We start from the raw sequence: 22,637 nt of genomic DNA, 5'->3' as shown, positions 1-22,637 counted from the left end.
GCTTACCAAAGCTCAGTGTACTGATGAACTTCTGGCATACTTCATCAAACAGCGAGACCTGACAGCCAGCAGCAACGCAGAATCCTTCAGGGGCACTCGTTGCATAGACATCCGGGTTGTGAAATACCTGCAGAAAGATGTAGTCTTTAAGGCAGTGGACACTATTGGTAACTAATCAAAATAATTATTATCATAAAACCTTTCTTGATTATGAGTAATGGGGAGAGGTTGATAGTATAAAACATTGTGAGAAACAGCTACCTCTGAAGTGACATAGTTTTCGAGAAAGAAGTAATTTTCCACGAGTTTGATTTCGAGACCTCAGATTTAGAATTTGAGGTCTCGAAATCAAGCATCTGAACGCACATAACTGAGACAAGGGTGTTTTTTTTTTCTTTCATTAATATCTCGCAACTTTGACAACCGATTGAGCTCTAAGGGTGTTTTTTTTTTCTTTCATTAATATCTCGCAACTTCGACAACCGATTGAGCTCAAATTTTCACAGTTTTGTTATTTTATGAATACATTGAGATACACCAACTGTGAGAACTAGTCTTTGACAATTACCAATAGTGTCTAGTGTCTTTTAACAATAATACAAATTCTTAGTAACAACTCCTCCTTACTCCCAATGCTAACTAGATCATGGGCTTACCCATAAAACACTAGCCCGGTGTACATTGTCTCAAGTTAAAACTGCTACGGGCTTGTAAACACCACTTCTCAACTTGCCCTGAGGGCTACTAAAACTGTGCGACCTACATGTACTTGTTTTATTTGGTCATATATGACTCATATTTCTTCCTTTTTTCAGATGTAATAGTACTTTTTAAATATGTGTACCTGTAATTCTTTTTAGAGTGTTTGAAAGTTGAACTTCATTTGACCATTGATTAGCTACCAATAGTACATCAGAAAGATACATTGATGACAATACTGTATTAAAAATCTGGGCTATACTAAAAGTTCATGAAGGCAAGTAAAATGCACAATTTATTAGCCAAGCGGACTACTTTTAAACAAAAAGCTGAAGCACATGGCATCCCTATCTTGGAGCTACATGTAACACAATTCGCTGAAAAGATGAAGATGCAAGCCTGAGCACAAGTTACATGTAGGCCAATGGGCTACCTCAGGGGTGCCTTTTCTTCAAAAGAAGGTAACCTTCTTTTGAAGAAAAGGCACCCCAGGCTGCTTAAGATGGGTTGCAATACACGTCATTGACCGTCGTTAAACAATGGAAAAGTGTGCTTCGCGTGACTTTCAGCCAATGGTAGCTCCTCAAGTGTGCACAGTTCATCAAATATGGCGGCTGATGACGCCTATTGCCATACATAATCCAAACTTTCTCTATGAGACAATTGAAACTTCCTGTGCATTAAAGGGTCTATGTACCTTTTCCTAACACAAAACGCAATGTTTATACATTAAACTTACACAGTTTGAAGATAATTAGTAGAAAGCTTCCCATGAAATTTTACTTACTGAGGTGCTGTAGTTTTCGAGAAATGAGTAAAACAAACAATTTTTGTCTCAGTTTTAGCATGTAAAAATGGATTAACCAGTAACAGTTATGTTATGATTATGGTATATTATCATACGTAACTGGTTACATAATTTTCGTCTCACTATGAGACGAAAGTTATTTTGTGACTTGTTTTACTCATTTTTCAAAAACTTCAGCACTTCAGCAATTAATATTTTAAGGGAAGCTTTCTATCATCATTATCTTCAAACCCTGTAATAAGTTTAATTTAAATCTTGTGGACATTTTGAAAAAGTACTTGAATTCTTTAATTGAGACACACCTTTGAGAGGAAGATCATGTTTTTGTTGCTGTGAATTGTACCTTTTTTCCTTGTTTGTTTTGTATAATTTCATCTGTTTGAGCTTTTGTTTTGATTTTAACAATGTTTATACTGGTTTTTGTCGTTTTATGTACAGCGCCTTTGAGCAACATTCCCTTGTAGGGGGGGGTGTGTAGGGGGAGGGGCGTGTTAATGTCGAGGGAGGGTCGAGGCTTACTTCTCCTCTGGGTGAGATGGTGGCTAGGGTGTCAACCTGGAAGAGGGAAGTTCCTGACTCTTGACGAGGTCCAAAGTTAGCTGTTTCCTCCCCTCCGATGTCTGCTTCTACATCGTCCCAAGACATGACTGACTGGAGGCTGTGGTATGAAATTACATTGAGAATCAGATGAATGGTCATGGACCCTTCCCATGAAATATGCTAATAAAATTCATGCATGCGTACAGACCCTATTGGTTGGCAAACGCCATAGAGTTGTGCACTAAGCAGACGCGCAATCGCGTCTGCGTCATGCACCCATTAGCCTTGTACAAAACAGCACGATGTTCCCTCTTTTTGCCAACCAAGATATTAGTGCGCACGCGCTGTGTGCAATTTACATTCATGGGAAGGGTCTATTATACAAAATCAAGCTACATGTACAGTACGTGTTTGGTAGGAAGAATAGCTTTTCAAAGAAACAACATGAACCATAGTTTGAGACACACTGTCAGGAGTGGTGGGATACATTGTAGGCTCATTCCTGACTTCACTTTTGACTCCATACAGGTTTGCCAACATTTATAGTATATAATAGGGGTCTAAAACTAACATGTTGGGCCAATACGTTTTCAAAATCATCGTTGATAGGTGAACATTTTACGATCGTTTTCCATCAAGAACTTCAGTTTCATGTTGTACTACAAAACCAAATCTTTCCCCACATACTCAAGTCAATACCTTCATACTGCAGTCTTGCCCTTTTTTTAACCTTTAGTTTCTAGAAGTTCACCAAGTTCCTTTCGTGATTGAGACTTGATAGCCTAATTTTTGCCCAAAATAGTTTCTATACAATTAGAAGTAGGGTCGGTGCATTTCAAATCTTTTTGTCCGAGAAGTCCAAAATGTTTTGGTGTAGATCATTAGAGTCTACTTCTACTACCTAGGGTACTAGACATATGAAAATGACTGTTTATGATTATGAGCAGAGGAAATTGTGGAGGATTTATTAAATTATACTAGGCGACACTCAAGCATCTTTAGTCGAAGTCTAGCTAGAGAATGACAATGACAGTGACACTGACAGTGTCATCAAGAAGACGTTAGACAGGGACATAAGAATCATAGAGCAACGACCAGTTAGAATTAACCATCATGATCACACACTCCACGCACCCCCGCCGTGCATGCACAGAATATTGCACTTCCGTAACGAAACGACACGGACGGTCACGGTGAGAATGCGATGTCAAAAAAATGGTGAAAACAAATTCCGTAAAATCACTTATAAACACTCAAAAATAAATACATTTTACAAAACAAAAAGGCTTTGATACTGAAGGTTTCACAAAACGTTGATTAATTTACCAAGTAAAGCTTCAAAATGAGTAAAATCTTACCTTTTCAACCCAGCCTTGAGCGAAAGAAACCCAAAAATGTGTTACAAAAACTCGCGCGATTGGCGTTGTCAATAGAGGGCGGTATTTGTAAATAAACAAACATTTTTGTTTGCCAGCATGCCCTAGGCCTACGTGCAGTCAGTCAGCAGTCACATGAAAGTTGTTGATCATCATCATGGCAGAAAACAGCGACTACAATTGTTATCCCCCTCCTCCAGAAAAATGTGAACTTTGTGATTCTTTTGAAGATCTGAAGACGTGTTCTGGGTGTCGTCTGGTATTCTACTGCTGTAGAGAACATCAAATTCAAGACTGGAAGAAGCACAAGCAGAACTGTAAGAAAAATGCGTCTGGAAAAAATCATAACAAATCGCTGTCTCACTCTCAGGAAAATGAATCTTTGAAATCGAGTCAAAAAAGTGAAGGTGATCTTGAGAATGTAACACATAATAACAAAACTATCTCTAACGTTAAAACTACGGGGAAACCAGGTCCTAAAAAAAGTGAGCATCCAGTAAAGTCATCTGAACACAGAGAGAAAAGTAACAAAAAGAAAACGTCGCCAGGGTTTGACACTAGACCTTTCATCCATACCGATTTCCCTAAACCTAAAGGGTCTGATGTGGACTCAATTGCAAGACACGCTGCACTCCAACTGAAACACAACGGCTATTGTGTCATGGACAGTTTCCTCCCTCAAGATGTCGGTCTCAACATTCTCAAGGAAGTCAAGGTTATACAAGACAGTGGGGTCCTAGTGGATGGTCCACTCAGTGGGGGCAGGACAAGCAGCGAGAAAACCAGGAAGTTCACGGAGAAGGAAATCCGTGGAGATAAGATTACTTGGATGCAAGGAAACGAGGAGGGGTATCCCAACATCAGGTCCTTGATACGTCAGATGGATGGATTGATGCAGAGGTTGAATTACTATCTGGAAGGATTGTACACCATCAGTGGAAGGACAAAGGTCAAAAAGAGGCTTCATGAATGAATGTTTCTTATTGAAATTGCGCTTTATCTTTGCAGAGGAAGGGTTGTTGTTTTTGGATGAGTGTATCGTATAACGGGAAATAACCCCAAAGTGTGGTTTAGTTACTGTGTAAATTGGAGGAGGGGAGGGTGCTGATTTTTGTTGTCCAATGTATGGAATTGCCCCAGTAACACTATGACTGTCTTGGGGTGGTTCTGAAAAGAAACGTTGATTTCAACTTGAGGTTTCGATCAGTATGTTCTGACCATCTTCTTACGTTACCGCAACTAGTCTTCTGCAGCTTCCCCAGAAGACGATCAGAGCACACTGGTCAAAACGGCGAGTTGAAATCAACAGTGATTTTTAGAACCAACCCAACTCATTTAGAGATAGTCAACTCAATGGTGTTACCGCAAACCTTTCCATATCGTATATTTCCACCATGCTAAGTTTCAAATCCTACTTGTTCAATGTAGATGACAGAGTACAAAACTTAACTGATTCAAAGCTAGATAATGTACAAACATAACTGATGTCTCAGTGATAGAAGTACAAATTTTGAGAAATATACAAATATCAGACATACTAGACTTGTGGACAAGTCGTTAATGGTGCAACGCGGTGAAACAGTCGAGTTGTGGCGGTGCTCTCGCGAGATCACTGCTCTCGTGCGAACTGCTGGTTGCCCGACTTCTACTCCCCGTTAAAAAAGTCGTGAGAGCAGTAGTCTCGCGGGGCCAGCAGTCTCGCGAGAATACCGCGGGAATCGCTGGGAGATTTGGAACGCTATCACCGCGCCAGACATTTAACGACCTGCGACTTGTCCACAAGTCTACAGACATACCAAGTATTGTACCAGAGTAATGCCAGTAGACTCGCACTAGCTACAACTCTTGGTCGCATTCCTTCATGGTTGGAAGGATCAAGAATTTCAAAACAATTATTACATGTACACAATTTTGTTTCCCTGATTAGACAAATAATATCCAAGCTGATTATGACTGTTGTGTTTTGTTTACAGGCGATGGTAGCATGTTACCCTGGCAACGGAACTGGTTATGCGTGCCATGTGGATAATCCAAACAGAGATGGGAGATGCGTGACGTGTCTGTATTACCTCAATGAAAACTGGGACTCTCGGGTAATGTATTCAAGATGGATGAGTGGAACACATTTAACACAATAGACTAGCCTGGGCCCCTGTCTTTAGCCGCAGTTCAGATCAATCTTGGCTCTTTGTGAAATTGGCCCAAGCACATTTAACACAATAGACTAGCCTGGGCCCCTGTCTTTCGGCAGTTCAGATCAATCTTGGCTCTTTGTGAAATTGGCCCAAGCACATTTAACACAAAAGACTAGCCTGGGCCCCAGTCTTTATCTGCAGTTCAGATCAATCTTGGCTCTTTGTGAACTCGGCCCCAGCGCCCAATAGATATGACTCTGCTTACCACAGAATTCTGCGCTTACAGCCCATAAAGCTATTCGCTTAACAGGGCACCGTAAGCACAAAATGTTGTGGCCAGCAAAGCCATGAAATTTGACCCAGGGTCATAGAGCTGCTAAGAAGCATCCAGGTGAAAAATTTCATATCTGAAAAGAAGATTGGAAATATAAATAATCTCAACATTGCCTTTACCATTAACCCCTGTCTCTCTCTCTCTCTCTCTCTCTCTCTCTCTCTCTCTCTCTCTCTCTCTCTCTCTCTCTCTCTCTCTCTCCTCTCTCTCTCTCTCTCACACACACTCTCTTGTGAATATTGTAGTCACAGGGTGGATTATTAAGACTTCTTCCAGTATCAGGAGGTTATGTTGACGTCCAACCTGTCCTCAATCGACTTCTTCTATTCTGGTCAGACAGACGGAACCCGCATGAGGTTCAACCAGCATATGACATGAGGTTTGTATACGCTACTGTCTGACCTCCTTTGTAGGAAGAAACTATCAATAAATAGCAAACTTGTGGGTTCAACCATGTGTGTAAATCTCGTCAGGATAATGAAGACTAGCAGAGTATACTGTTCAAAACGTAGAAACCACACCCGCTTTTTTTCAGAGCCAACACTCCAATGAAAGAGGTTTAAACATGGTTGTATCTGCAAGTTTTCTATTTATTTCTGGTTTCTTCCTAATTATCCACACCATGCAAAGCTTCAAACAATACTGACCTCCTTTGGTTGTATTCTGTTTTCAGCCGTCAAGTTTTTTATCCTTTTCTCTCGTCCTTGTTAGCACCATACAATACTAAAAAGCACTACAAAGTTTCGTGTGTAAGGCGTAATCTTTCTGTATAATAGAAATATCAGAGTTTTTAAACATTGAAATTTCACTTGTATCTGAGTTCTGACTTTGTTATGCCTGCCTGGTGAAATGTAGCTGTTACCAGGCCTTGAATTTTGTTCTTTAAGGGGCTAAGCTAGAAGGGCTCAGCAATTTTCCTCTGGTAAGAGGCACTTTCAATTTGTATTGGAATTTTGCAAAGGGCACCTCGGCAAAAGCACAGGGCACCACAGCAATTGATGTAGTGAAAAGCTCCATGAAATATAACTTCAGGGGGTAACCAAAGGCTGGACATGCCATCATTTCAACACACTTTCTAAGATCTACGTGTATTATATCCAAGTTTCAAACCCATTGTCAGTATTGACTCTCAGCCCTGAAATTGAGGTTTACTAACACCAATCACAAGAAATGTTCAGTTTCAGATAAAGAGAGAAACCAAAAAGGGGAAAATCCTCGCAACCAAATTGGAACCAAAACTAGCACCAGCTTAAAACTTTGCTTCAATCAAATAAAATAAAAAAACAAATGGGAACTAAAAATATGCAAGGGTTATGTAATATGATCAATGTCACAAAAGCTCAAAGTTCACATGGTCTATAAACTCGTGGTTTTATTTCTTGTTTCAGGTACGCTATCACTGTGTGGTACTTTGACAAATCAGAGCGTGAAGACGCTAAGATGGCTCAGCTTAATGAAGGTATAATATTATTATTTTACGTTTATGATACTTCGGTGGTTAGGCAGACAACTCTCAACGGAAATAGCTAATTTCATTCTTATTTTTCTTGGGAATTTGTGCCAGTGAAAATCAAGAAAATACTGTACAAATGTTAAATACCAGTTACATGTCCGGCTAGTGGAATCTGCTAATGTTGATGTTCTAAGGGCATGGACATAGAAATCCCAATTCTGGGCCATATATTTAATTTCACACACCATCTCAGCTCCCTTTGGTGTTGTATAGCTTTGCTGCCATGTTTGTAGCGCACCAAACTAAATCAATCACAGGTTTCCATTTACCACTGGGTGAAGAGGAGCAGAAACCCTTTTCATACTGTTTCACTTATTATGTGGAACACAGTCCGGGAGGAATTTTGCCCCATGGTTACCCGGGTGCACTTTCACACGGTTCCTGCCTAGGCCCCTAATCCTTTGGGTTTAAGTTGCATGTTTTAAGAATACTCTATGGTTTACCACTTACCCCTATTCCAGAGCAGGGGTGGCTATTCCCCTGGTTACAGAGGCCCAAATAACCAGGGTAGATAAGGGGTAAAACATTACAGGGTTGCCCCCGGGGGAATAGAGTAGTGTGAAAGGGCATACAGTGTCTTGCTCACATCTTGGGCCAGTTTTATAGAGCTGTTGTACAATAGAGAAAAAATGCTTGCCAGATAAAGGTAACCAGAAATATTAAAACATGGGAATGAAATTGAACCAATCAATCCAGACTGCTTGAACTTGACAAGACATCAACTTAAATGTTTCACTTCTAGATATGAACAGACTTCGTGGTGAAGTTTCTCTGGAGAGCGTCAAGGCACAAAAAGAGGAGAAAGATCGAGTAAAGCAAGAGCTACAGAAGAAATCAACTAATGCTGTTGCTGCACTATCAGAGGAAGAACTTAAGGTAAGAGTGATATATATAGAATTCCAGTGTAAAAGCATCAGAAAGAAATTCCCGGATGCAATCCCGTTGCTATCAGTGGATCAACTACAGGTAAAAGCTTTTGAAAGAAATCCATGGATACAGTCAATTTACAATCAGTAGATCAACAATAGATAAAAGCAACATAAAGAAATCCACTGATACAGTCAATTTACTATCAGTGGATCAGCTACATGTAAAAATTAACTGAGAGCGATCTACTGATACATTTCCTTTGGCATCCGTGGATCAACAACAGATAAGAGCTGAAGAGTGATATGATAAGATTCACTGAATGCACTTACTGCAATGTCAGTGGATCAACTAAAAGGTAAGAGTGATATATAGAAATCCACCGATACATTCCCTTTGCTCGCAGTGGATCAACTACAGATACGAGCTGAAGAGTGATATGACATAAAGAAATCCACTGATACAGTCACTGTAATATCAGTAGGCCAACTACAGGTAAAAGTGACAAACAAAATACCCTAATACAGCCATAGCACTGCCATTTAAGTAAGAGTGATGTAAAGAATTCCACTGATCGAGGCACTGCAATGTCAGTGGATCAACTAGAGAGCTAAAAAGAAATCCACTATACAGTACTGCCAGTAGATAAAATGCATAGTACAAGTGAGAACGATGTTAAGAAATCAACAGATGGAGCCACTTCACTAAGTGGATCAACTGTGTGTAACAGTGATAAAAAGTATTCCACTTATTCAGTCACATCTATTATCCCTGGGTCAACTACAGGTAAGAATGATTTAAAGAAATCCGCTGATAAAGAAATCATTGCTGATAAAGACAGGGGCCCAGTCTAGTGGAAACCAGGCTACAAGAGCAGACTGTTCAATGTGAGGCCTCATGGGGGCGCTGTTCTCCTATACATAGATTTTTTCAACCAGTATGTTAGTCTTCCCATTTGCTGCTCATGGCATAGTTGATAAGTTATCTGAAACAAATAGCGTCTTCCCATAGTATTGTCACGTTGTTTAAACACAAACGCTATTTGAGTAACAATCAGCTAATAAATCAAATAAATTTGTTTGCTACTGGGTATGCCAGGCATAACAGCAACGGGCATTGACATGATAATTGGCATTATCATAACAGCGCCTGAAATAATTCACAAAAAATAGTCCAATGAATGACAGCGACATTATTTGTAGAAAGTTAATGAAGGAACAGATACCTTATTCATGTAAGTACCCTTCACAATACCTGAATAAAGGTTTAAAGACTTCAACAACCGATTTTTGTTTTCAATTCATTGCCATTGTATTACTACTCTGACTTATGCTGGGTCTAAAGTTGTGCACTATTGGCGCAGAGCTTCGATCAAACAGGCAGACATAGCCCTATCCAATGGTGTAGCCGAATCTGTGGTTTCAAAAACGGCTCGAGTGTTATATGGACCGTTCCGGCTTTCCACTAAGCTCCGCCCACCGCGCATGTGAGCAAGACACGTGTACAAGCACTCCCAATGACATTCTGCACGATTCTGCCGCGCGTGCCAAATAATACGCGCACGCATGACCGAGTTTGTACGACCACAATCATTGCTGTGATTGGTCAAAATGGGTGAACGCGCACAGTTTGATTGACAGGCCGGATCGGTCCGTTCAACCCTATGATTACTTATTGAATTGTAACCGCTTCGACAAACTTATAACGTGAGTAATATTATTTTGACGATTTCTTTGGCGAGATTTGACAGGTAAATATTTGACTTGGCTATCAAGAAAAGGGTCATGGTTGTGGCTGTCCACACAACGACCTCAAAGAGTGTGACCTTTATGTACATAAACTCAATTGAGTGCTCTACACAAGCACCGGCCAGGCTGTTCAAGAGGGAGATCGTCATTTCCTTCTTTAGTATTAGTTGATGACCACTTAAAGGGAAGGTACACATTTGGTAATCACTCTTACAACAATTAATGGCAATACAAACTTTTGGTTAGAAGCCTACAGCAGCGTTTGAGAGTGTAAAGCATTTTGAGAAACATTTAATTTCAAAGTAGTGTGGCTATATAAAAAGATCTACGTTTTTATGCTCCAAAATTTGAATCTGAGAAGCATTAAGCCTACTGTCAGATTGTGTAGTCCTTCTCTGGATAATTGCTCCTGTGTAGACATAATCCCTTCAAATTTTCGGCGATCCTGCTTTCATTATATAATTTACATTTCAGGTTTCTGACTTTATAAAATGTACAATATGAAATTCAGACAGTCAGGACGGTTATTCACATGTAAAAAAAAGTCTGGTCATTTGTGAAGGCAAACCTTTGGTTGGTTAACCCTTGGGTTTCTACACACATGTGAAGGAATAAAATCCCCCACTTTTAATTGGGCCCATGTGTTATGGTAAATGATCATTCTAAATCAGAAAAAAAAAATTATTGACTTAAATCTGCACCTTTAAACCAAATGACCAATTGTAGATTCAGAAACACTTTGAGCTTTGGACTTTTAAAAATGCAAACAAAAACCACACTAAAACACTTCATCGCCTTTTTTTCACAGAGTGAGTGCAATAGTCCATGGGGTGCTTGAGTGCAAAATAATCGTATGCTTCAAATTCAATTGGTCATCAAGGTCTGATACAAAAACAATACAGAAATGTTTGGAGCCTCCCTCTCCATTTCTCTCTCTTGCAGCATCCCTTTAAGCTTATAGACAGAGTATAGGATTTGTGTAATGTCAGCAAATTGTAAATTTTTAATCAGAAAGCTTATTTGGGTATTCAGATGGTGTTAGTGTTTGATCCAGAGACTATTACAGTCTGAAGTTTTGTTATCTTTAAAAAATTATATAAAAGAATAAATAGTAATAATAATAATTGTGGCTTCTTATATAGCGCACATGTCCGTCACCCAGTGACGCTACTGGCGCTGTAACATACAGTATTTCCTGCGAGATGTGGGACTACGTTTGAATTATGAGACCTAATTCTGATAGCACCATGTAATGCTTTACAAGGTACTGTGGTGCAATTTGCTGCCGGTCGGACCAGGAACACCGGGGCGAACCCCTTCTCTTTTCAATAAGTGTACTGGGTTCTTTTACATGCGTTACATAACACATGGGACCAACAGCTTTATGTCGGGGATCACCGAGGGAGTCATAGTTTAAACCATTGCACGAGTAAAAGCAGCCAATATTTGTTTTATAACACCCCAAACATTTCTAAATAATGTACAGACTTTATATCACACGGCAAACCGATGCACTATCACACGGCCGTCGTCTAGCAAAACTAAGACATATCATGTGACGCGCTCTAAACCAATGAAAAGGCAGAATATTGGTAAGGGGTGTTATAATATAAAACATTGTGAGAAACGGCTCCCTCTGATGAAGTGACGTAGTTTTCGAGAAAGAAGTAATTTTCCACGAACTTGATCTTGAGACCTCAAGTTTAGAGTTTTAGGTCCCGAAATCAAGCATCTGAAAGCACACAACTTTGCGTGACAAGGGTGTTTTTTATTTCATTCATATCTCGCAACTTCGACGACCAACTGAGCTCAAATTTTCACAGGTTTGTTATTTTATGCATATGTTGAGATACACCAAGTGAGAAGACTGATCTTTGACAATTATCAATAGTGTCCACTGTCTTTAAACCACAGTAATTTGTTGGTTTCAATTTTCACTACCCTGGTATTTACAGTTCTGTTAGTCTTAGATAATTATGTGTATTCTGACGGCTTCAGTTGTTTGTCTTTTTGTGAGGCTGTAACCACTAGTAACGCATTGTGACTTCATCATGATGTCACTATGCCTATTAATACTCACCATGGACAAAGCAACAAATTCCCAGAAGCAAACTGCATAACGTAGCTTTACAAGTGTACAGTGTACCATTAGCCAGTGTTCTTTTTTATGTCGATAGCTGGAATGAACAGACGATTCAATTCCACCCCATGAAGTACACAGAGAAAACAATTCAATAATATTCCCCTCTCATCCAGGAGCCAATTCAATTTAAAGGGAAGATATGTGTTTGGTAAGCACTCTTAAAATAAATGGCAATAGAAACGTTTGGTTAGAAGCCTACAGCAGCTTTCCATTAAGAAACATTTCACTCAAAGTAACGTGGTTACGCAAAAAGATATCAGTTGTATGTGAGAATTTCAATCTGAGGAGTGTACTTTCTCGGATTATGTATTCCCATTATAGATTATTCTTCCTTAGTGGTTACATATTTGCTTCGAAATAACAGATTTTTTTCAAAAGCCTACATTTCCTAAATTAACATTGGAGATGGTCAAACTTTCTAACTCAATTGCTTGAAACTCAATATTACTGACATATTAATTTTCTAAAACCCTTCACCCAAAACTACAGTGGATGATAGTGAATGGGCATAAAGTAGGAGGGTTGACTGTGTACTGGGAAGATGCATTCTTGCTTCACATAATCAATTGTAGGCTTGGAAACCTCATTTAAAACCTCATTAGAAGAACGGTTAAAGTGAGGATTTGTTTTAGTTTAGGGTTGGGCATAGGGGTGCACATTCCCCTAATGTGGTGTCTATGTGCCTCCACCACCCACCCACCCCTCCCCCTCCCCCCACCCCAATTGAAGAACTTTAAAGATCAAAGTGACCCAAGTATATGAACTTTTGTGTAAATGTTGTATTTCCAGTGTTTTAATTTTGTTTTCTATTTACAAGCAGACAAAGTATTTGCTATGACCTGAGTGGTAGATGATACCTTCACAAAATTATTTAATTGACACAAAGAAAGAGAGTAAAATTTAATTATTAGTTTGTATTGGAATCATTGAGGGATGACTCTATACATATAACGAGCTGTTAATTTCAATAAATTAAAAAAAAACCAAAAAAAAAAACGTTATTGCTACTGTAGAAAATTAGTTACACAATTAGTTTGTACTAAAAGTGACACTTGATGTACGACACTATTTTAGGGGCCAAGGTCGTCTTTTATACTTCCATGGACTTGTATTTAAAGTCTATGCATAAATAATATATTTTGAATAAGTTGCTCCCAACAACTTCTTCTTTTTTTGTGCAGGAAACTGTTACATATTTCGCCTTTCCTGTTGATTTTCACAAATTTCTGATTAGGAAGCTTCCTTTTTCTTGACAAACAAACACCTTACATTTGTAGGATTTGAAACTTTGCATGAAACTGTTTGTGGTAACACCATGTAATGAATCAAACCTTTACTATACCTTACATTTGAATCTTGTACCAAGTCTCTGATCATTTATTTCTATGTTCTTTTGTTTATTTGTAGGCATTTTCAGCGTTACTCAAGGGACAGCCAGACCCTCGAGCCGTCCTAACAAACCTCCAAGTTGCCCCATCTATACAGGAGGCTCTGTTGTCTCAACTAACAGAGATGGAGTCATCTTGATAATGGCTGATAATATCATATGGAAGGGACATATGTAGCTCACTCTACTACACTAAGCTTTAATTTAGAAACAAGTCAGATTATCCACCTTAGTAAATTAAAAGGCATCAATTTGCATCAGTAATGGTTACCAGCTTTTCATAGCTGTTCAGCAGAAAACATTGCTTAACATTAACATCTGCAGGGAACCAGTCACAAGGCCTGTACATTACATGTCGTGGGGGCCGGTGACCCACTTTAGCTAAGCAGTATGTTTCTGTGCTTAGCAAATTTATGTGACTGCTTTATGAAAGCACGCCCACTGTATTCCAGACCTGGAATTTCATATGTTAAAGGGCAAGGCTGTTTTCATTTTGCAAATAATAATAATAATAATAATAATAACCAATTCTTATATAGAGCATTTCACAATAACAGTCTCAATGCGCTTTACATTAGTACCCTGGGCCCAATTTCATAGCGCTGCTTAGCGGCCGATTTTGTGCTTATTGTGCAATTTCTATTTCATAGCGCTGCTAACCGTAAGCACACCAAAGGGCATGCTTACCGCACGAAAATAAATGACGTCACAATGCAAATCCACGGTAAACACGCAATATGGCCGCCCAACTTTTCTGCTAACCTGTGAGGGAATAATCTTTGACTCATCATTTGAGGAATCAAGTCATAGTGTGTTCATGCAAGATCTTCCTTAAAGTGTTTAAATTACAAGTCAACAGGACTAGGGATAGTAATGTTTTCCATAACTCTGTAAACGTTTTAATAGATGTTAAATTTGCATCAGGGATACCTGCTGCTACAATATAGGATTTGACCTGCCTCATGCTACCGCGCAATCTCATTGGGCCGTATTCATCAAACATAGCAATTGCTTTTTCTAGGCTTTGCTTACATCTTTATACAAACATCTTTATAAATATGTAAGCAAAAGCCTAGAAAAAGCAATTGCTATTTTTGATGAATACGGCCCATTGGTCTAGTTGGTAAGACACTGCTCTAGATTGGCAAAGTTGCGGGTTCGAATCCCACACACTCATATGCCTGTGATTTATGTCACAGAACTCAGGAAAGTACCGTGTATACAGTGCTTACACCCATCAGTGCAAATGTAAAATCATATACTATTCTGTCACTGTTGTTGGCCATCTGAACAATTTGTGATGGCCTTTGGCTTACAGGTAGCTGTGGGAAGCAATGAGCCAGCCAGACCACTTCTTGGACTGAGTTTCAACTGGTCCTCAGAACGTTATTTGCCATTTGTGGCATCGGACCAGTGTTAAGGGAAAACACTGCCATGTGTTTAAGTTTGAATCTGTAATTAAGTTTGTAATATAAAAAATTCTGTTAAATTCTGTGGACATATTGTACTCATTTCACTTTGTACCATCTTCCACTTTACAGATTTCAGTATTATGAAAATTATATAATTATGTGTTTGAAAGAGAAATGTTTTGTCGAGCAGCCAAGCTATATTTTTGTTAACATAACTAAAAAATATCATTTTCATGATACCGTCTTTAGTCTTGCTCTCCTTGTGAAAATTGCTTTTCTAAATACGGTTTTTCATTCTTCTGGGAAGGGGCCAGACTACTATTTCCTTTTATCCTCGGTTTGATTAACAATAATTTGAATGGTAGGAAAAACAAGATGATAGAACTTGATAAGCGACTACTGCATTGCAGTTGGTGGGGGTGGGGGTGTATCATTACATTCAAGTACACACAAACCTACTCTAAATAAGGAAAACTTTTCTCATTCCAAAATTACTTTGGAAACATTACACCGCTCCAGTTCATTACCACTCCTGTCTTGCCAGACACTTCTTAGTTGTAAGGATTATTACTCCTGTTAATCCAAAACCAAAAGTTAATTGAAATTTACTCCAATTTCACCCACGGCCCTCCAGAAGGCAACTGCACCTATACACAAACATCTGTTGTATTTAACCAAGACTTTTTGTTTCCTTTTCACAGCTGCATTCATTTTGATGATGTATTTGTGAGGAAGTTGGGGAATAATGGAAGTTGGGAAGTGTTTTATATTGCAGATCATTTGGTCTGTGGTTATAAATACTTTTTTTAAAGGTGTTTTGTACGTATATTGTTAATTATGATCGAAAGTTTGTGTTTGCTTCTTTTATTCAAAATATTGAAGGGATAGATGTAATATTAGTGGTTTTTGGATAAACAATTTCGTACATTCTAATCTTGACCTACAATAGTCTTATAAAGTGCACTACCGGTAAGGTGCTGAAGGCGGTTGCACAAATAGAAACGTTTTAATTCTATACATTATGAGACTGATTTATGTTGACCAATATACGGGTTGACAAGGTGCCTATCATATCCACCCTGCCTAGGGTTGGGTCACATTGGGTCAAAGAAAACCAATATAGCAGAACACTTAAAAACACCCCAGTGAGATATCATCAGGGACAGTTATTTATAATCTGAAATGGGGATAAATAGAAATAAATCGATACGAGCAAAGAGGCTTATTTTAAGAACAAAACAAAAACACCTGCTATGGTTTGGTGAGAGACTGTACATGCTATATATGTTGATTTTGACTTTTGAACTAAATCACCCTCTCTCTCTCTCATACGGAGAGGGCATTTCGTCATTGTGGTCTTTAAAGGCAGTGGACACTATTGGTATTTACTCAAAATAATTATTAGCATAAAACCTTTCTTGGTGACGAGTAATGGGGAGAGGTTGATGGTATAAAACATTGTGAGAAACGACTCCGTTTGAAGTGCCATAGTTTTCGAGGAAGAAGTAATTTTCCACGAATTTGATTTCGTGACCTCAGATTTAGAACTCTTGAGGTCTCGAAATCAACCATCTAAACGCACACAACTTCATGTGACAAGGGTGTTTTTTTCTTTCATTGTTATCTCGCAAATTTGATGACCGATTGAGCTCAAATTTTCACATATTCGTTATTTTATGCATATGTTGAGGTACACTAACCGTGAAGGCTAGTCTTTGACAATTACCAATAGTGTCCACTGCCTTTAAAAGGGAAATTAGTTCCCAACATTTGGTTATCAATAAACACGCCATTATACAACCAACCTGTGAAAAGTACCAAGTTTTGTTGTTGCAAGAGCAGCATAATATTCTTGTCACATCAGGTATTTTTTAGGGCAACAGTGAGGGTTCTCAAATGCCCTGCCCTCGGCAATGGAATCATTTCTCTGACAGAAACATTTGTCTTTGGGATTGTTACTGGTGTTCAGGCCTAATGTCGGTTTCTGAAAGGGCAAGAGCACCAAGGCGTTTTCTCTGTGTTTAAATAACACCTCAAATAGAAGTCTGTAATTTTCTGTTGAAAATTCCCCAAAGGGAAACAGAGGGAATCGCCTCATTGAAGTATCAGGCCTTGATGAACTTTTTAACTAATGAACTTTCAGATTGAAACTCGTATTTCTTCGGTAATTACTAATCATCTATATACGTTGCTTTAAACTCTGAAAAACATTTAAGTTGAAAATAACTTCTTTTTTAAGGAAAATGTTACTCTTATATTACTCTTGTTGTTAAAGGCTACTCGTGTGTTCCAAATAAACTGTATTCGATGTTTTGGAAATTCATGTCTGATGTCAGTTTTGTTTTAGACAATCCCATGTGTGATGGTGTGCCCCCCCCCCCCCCCCCCCTCCACTCGCATCACCACCTCGCGCTAGTGTACATGCACACCGTGAAGGCAAACTTATTTAAAGGATTTCTTTCAAATGAACACCTTGCAACCCAACTCTAAATGGTTTTCACCTTTCCTTGTGATGAATTATTTATTTATTTTAGTTCTATTGACAGTACAATATTACGAGCAGAGGCCGTCCAGAAAATGTCAAAAGTAACTCTAATAACTGCCTTCAAAAGAGATCTGCCCTATATACATCAGGCTCATTTAAATACGCTGGATACTATTGGTAATTGTCAAAGACCAGCCTTCTCACTTGCTGTATCTCAACATATGCACAAAATAACAAACCTGTAAAAACTTGAGCTCAATCGGTCATCGAAGTTGCGAGATTATAATGAAAGAAAAAACGCCCTTGTCACACGAAGTTGTGTGCTTCAGATACTTGATTTCGAGACCTCAAATTCTAAAACTGAGGTCTCGAAATCAAATTCGTGGGAAATTACTTCTTTCTCGAAAACTACTCCACTTCAGAGGGAGCCGTTTCTCACAATGTTGTACACTACCAACCTCTCCCCGTTACTCGTTACCAAGTAAGGTCTTATGCAAAACATTATTTTGAGTAATTACCAATAGTGTCCACTGCCTTTAAAACAATACAAGTTGTTTACAAAATACACAGAATCAAGTAAACAGATAAATTACAAGAACAAAAAGAAGTATGTAAACAGCAACAAACGAAAACTTAAAATCCACAGAGTAAAAGCAATACATGGAAACATTAATCAGACAACAAACTGAAATACACAAACGTGAAACAAATAACAAGGACAAGTAATGTGTACAACGCAATTTAGAAATAATATATTAAAACAAATATTGATATGTCGAAGCCCAAATGAAACACAATTTACGAAACAAAAATCGCATAAAAAGTGATGTAAACAAATTGACTGCCTAGATCATTTTAGAACGAATAATGTGAGTAATTACTGATACATATTATGAATTATATCAATCTTCTTAGATTCAAACCTCACACGTGATACTCATTCAATATGACATTTTACGACGAGCCCTTGTATTATTATAATATCTTAATTCTGTGCATTTTCCCAGTACTCAATAATTCACGACAACCCCGACGGATTTGGATAAAGGAGGACAACAAAGACATTGTATCACTTTATAAAGCCTAATTCTAATTCAATGACAGAGTATTTCTATTTCTATAAATGTATTCTTCGTGACCTTGACATCGAGTGCTTGCCCTCGACGTCCCTGGGTATTAACTGTAGGCAAGCTGGACGTCAAGTTTGATCTATTGAGTTAATTTCCGACTGTACTTTAAACAGAACTAATGCATTTATATATAATTATTTGTTACATACAAAAGGTACGGTTTCGTTGTTTTGGTGAATGACAACAGTGAACCGTGGAGGTGAGATATAACCCGAAGAAAGAATTAGGTTTCCTGTCATGGGGGTTGTTAGGTTACCATGGCCAATTTAAAATTTTCTAGAAATTGCAAAGGTTAAAGGCAGTGGACAGTATACTATTGGTAATTACTCAAATTAATTATCAGTATAAAACCTCACTTGGTAATGAGTAATGGGGAGAGGTTGATAGTATAAAACATTCTGAGAAACGGCTCTCTCTGAAGTGACGTAGTTTTCGAGAAAGAAGTAGCTTTCCAAGAATTTGATTTCGAGACCTCAGATTTAGAATTTGAGGTCTCGAAATCGAGCATCTGAAAACACACAACTTCGTTTGACAAGAGTTTCACCGGTTTGTTATTTTTATTCATATGTCGAGATACACCAAGTGAGAAGACTGGTCTTTGACAATTACCAATAGTGTCCACTGTCTTTAATACTCTTACTAAAAACAAATAACATGTTGTGAGGCAAATGATATATTGTTCAGTCAACAACACAATGGGTTGGGCTGAGTGGTATTAAAGGGAAAGTCTACGTTTGGTAATCACTTTTAAAATTACCGTCAATAACAACGTTTGGTTATAAGCCTTTACAGTGGCTTTCGATGGTATACATTCCACTGCCAAGTATTTAGGTTATGAAAAAAGATACAAACTTGTACGCCCCAAAAATTTTGAATTTGAGAAGCGTTACCGCAGTAACGCTTCTTAGATTGTGTATTCCTATATTAGGGGTTATTCTTCCTAATGGACTAGTTCTGACCTTTTTGAAAAGAATTTTTCATAAAATTATTGTACATGCATTAAAACAATAATGTACGTTGCCTTTAAAGACACTGGACACTATATTGTCAAAGACTCGGTGTTATCTCTATGCATAAAATAACAAACCTGTGAAGATTTGAGCTCAATTGGTCACCGAAGTTGCGAGATAATAATGAAAGAAAAAACACCCTTGTCACACGAAGTTATGTGCGTTCAGATGGTTGATTTCGAGACCTCAAATTCTAAATCTGAGTTCTCGAAATCAAATTCGTTGAAATTTACTTCTTTCTCGAAAACTATGTCACTTCAGAGGGAGCCGTTTCTCACAATGTTTTATACCATCAACCTTTCCCCATTACTCGTTACCAACTAAAGTTTTATGCCAATAATGATTTTGAGTAAATACCAATAGTGTCCACTGCCTTTAAGCTGGTGAATATCTTAAAGGTTCGTGGCTTTCGAACTAGGAAAACGTGAAAGTAATAAGCTTTCACTGCGACAGCACGTCTTGGGTCGATTTGGACAAAAATAACAACGCTTTGTTGTTGAGAAAAACAGGCCCACTGAACTTGCACGTCTTTAATAAGACGTCTTGCAGTTCATATGTAGCGAACTAGAACAGTTGTATCCTGAAATATGAGCCAATATCAACGTGGGGGACACCCCAACAAAATATATATTGGATTGTTTCCACTTCTGTCTCGGTGTGTGTTTGTATGGGGGGAGAGCCAGGTCTAGACGAGACGGTTAGTAACCAACTGTGGTTTGAATTAGTCACGAACATAGTCGTTTATATTATGAGGTGTGATGTGTGTTACAGGCGGGGTGTGAAGACGCTGTTAGTCTGGGCATGACTCTGGTCCGTGGACGATGCATCTTATAGATTGTGACTTGTATCAATTTAACCGATTTGCAATAGTATTATTTATTAGTCACCATGGTAACCACGAAGGTGAGTTTGTTTATGTATATTTTTTGGTGAAGAATCTTATGCAGTAATAGATAAAAGTTCGCGTTATTTGGGAAGTGAGTCGGTGGAATCATTCCTTGCTCTATGGTGGAATGTAACGTTGTAGGCATGTATTAGTGATCGTGGGTATGCCGTCTCAGACAGTTGTCCTCGATCTATGTGTCCTTGCTCTAGGAGTGGACTGACTTCTTCAATATCCCAATAAAGCTTATTAAATGTAACATTTTACTCTGGTAAAATTTAATCTCAAAATAGCAGATCTCAAATAAGGACCTCCCGAGGGCTTCATTGGGGGAGGGTGGGGGGGGGGTGGGGGGTGCGGCCGTAGAATGGAGTTTTGTCAGCTAGGCCTCATCTTGCAGGCATTGAACAATACATTTCTTGCAAAACATTACATTGACTAGCTCCAGCTTGTAATTTTCAATAATATGTAGGCCTAAACGGATGTATGTACTGGACATTATTGGTAATTGTCAAAGACTAGCCTTCACAGTTCTCAACATATGCGTAAAATAACAAACCTGTGAAAATTTCAGCTCATTCAGTCGTCGAAGTTGTGAGATAATAATGAAAGAAAAAACACCCTTGTAAACATGAAGTTGTGCGCTTTCAGATGCTTGATTTCGAGACCTCAAGTTCTAAATCTGTGGTCTCGAAATCATATTCATGGAAAATTACTTCTTTCTCGAAAACTACATTACTTCAGAGGGAGCCGTTTCTCACAATGTTTTATACTACTAACCTCTCCCCATTACTCGTTACCAGTTCAGTTTTTATGCTAGAAATTATTTTGAGTAATTACCAATAGTGTCCACTGCCTTTAAATAATGCCATTAAAGGCAGTGGACACTATTAGTAATTACTCAAAATAATTATTATCATAAAACCTTTCTTCATTACGAGTAATGGGGAGAGGTTAAATTCATTCATTCATTCATTTTTATTAAAAAACCAACTGGCAGCACGAAGCTGAATAATTTGGCATTACAAGATAACAATATTGATAAAAATAGCATAGATAAAACCCACAAAAATTGCACCACCGCGGGGTACAAAGGAACATTGTATAAGAAGACGACAATTAGTAAAAATAAATATTAGATAAACCACTAAAAGACACTATATAAGTTGATTATAGTATAAAACATGTGAGAAACGGCTCCCTCTGAAGTGACTTGGTTTTCGAGAATTTGATTTCGAGACCTCAGATTTAGAATTTGAGGTCTCGAAATCAAGCATCTGAAAGCACACAACTTCGTGTGACAAGGTGTTTTTTTCTTTCATATAGTTATCTCGCAACTTCGACGACCAATTGAGCTCAAATTTTCATAGGTTTGTTATTTTATGCAAGTCGATATACACCAAGTGAGAAGACTGGTCTTTGTTAATAATAGTGTCTAGTGTCTTTAAATATATCCTATATCTTGTTTATTACACAAACCGGCATGCCGGTTTGGTTGATTTACAATGCGAAATATTGGACATCCGTCATTTTCTTCCTGCTTGAGAAGATTTAACTTGGAAACTGTCGGTCTAAGCATTACTGTTGTCCTTTCACACGAAGTGTAATATTAGCAAGCTTTTGCAATCAAGCTAAAATCAAGCAAGGGAACCCTGCTTAATGGATACCGTGTGAAAAGGACTTTAAAGACTGATTTCCCACGCAAGATGCTCGTCATGCACCAGGCACCAACAAATAATATACAAATAATTACATTCCCAAGTGAGAACCGTCCTGGATAGAACATAGTTAGCTTGAATGATTCAGCAAGGTCCCATTGTGTCATAATATACGTCATGGTGACGTCAATCTGGGTATTATTTTTGTCATTTCTCAAGGACCTCTTGATTGACTCTCAAGTAGTCATTCACCTCTGCAACGCACGATTGAATAAGAGGAAGGGAGGGGGGGGGTAATAATAACAATTTTGAAATTTTGTTTCTAGTTGTTCTTATACTATAGGCATAACATACCTTCTAATCCACTATTGGCATTTACTCAAGTAATAACTTGGTATCGAGCAATGGAGAGCCGTTGATAATATAAAACATTGTGAGAAACGGCTCCCTCTGAATTCACGTATTTTTTGGGAAAGAGGTAATTTCTCACTCAAATAATAAAAGACTTT

General features: G+C 38.3%; 2 protein-coding genes across 2 annotated transcripts in view; one reads left to right on the top strand and one right to left on the bottom strand.

Moving 5' to 3' along the window:
• The window catches only part of LOC117289698 (kinetochore-associated protein 1-like), a 65,831-nt gene extending 62,320 nt beyond the window's left edge, over positions 1-3,511 (bottom strand). Inside the window, exons 1-3 of the mRNA XM_033770977.1 lie at positions 3,406-3,511; positions 2,027-2,165; positions 7-127 (exon numbers count right to left, since the gene is read on the bottom strand). Coding sequence (XP_033626868.1) covers positions 7-127; positions 2,027-2,152 — 247 coding nt within the window. The 5' untranslated portion in view covers positions 2,153-2,165; positions 3,406-3,511. The remainder of the gene's footprint in view (positions 1-6; positions 128-2,026; positions 2,166-3,405) is intronic.
• An 18-nt stretch (positions 3,512-3,529) lies between these two features.
• Positions 3,530-14,050, top strand: LOC117292755 (egl nine homolog 1-like). Its single transcript, XM_033774909.1, has 6 exons — positions 3,530-4,372; positions 5,397-5,516; positions 6,138-6,271; positions 7,281-7,351; positions 8,148-8,281; positions 13,571-14,050. The coding sequence occupies exons 1-6, from the start codon at positions 3,581-3,583 to the stop codon at positions 13,688-13,690; spliced, it is 1,371 nt and encodes a 456-aa protein (XP_033630800.1). The 5' UTR covers positions 3,530-3,580; the 3' UTR covers positions 13,691-14,050.
• The last annotated feature ends 8,587 nt before the right edge of the window (positions 14,051-22,637 follow it).

The sequence above is a fragment of the Asterias rubens genome, chromosome 1 (genome assembly GCF_902459465.1).
Source record: "Asterias rubens chromosome 1, eAstRub1.3, whole genome shotgun sequence".
NCBI lineage: Eukaryota > Metazoa > Echinodermata > Asteroidea > Forcipulatida > Asteriidae > Asterias > Asterias rubens.
This window is presented reverse-complemented; position numbering and strand designations above follow the sequence as displayed.

Coding starts and splice junctions, on each gene's coding strand:
- LOC117292755 (XM_033774909.1), top strand. CDS start 3,581: ATGGCAGAAAACAGCGACTACAATTGTTATCCCCCTCCTCCAGAAAAA. Junction 6,272..7,280: donor CAACCAGCATATGACATGAG/GTTTGTATACGC, acceptor TTCTTGTTTCAG/GTACGCTATCACTGTGTGGT. Junction 7,352..8,147: donor GATGGCTCAGCTTAATGAAG/GTATAATATTAT, acceptor TTTCACTTCTAG/ATATGAACAGACTTCGTGGT.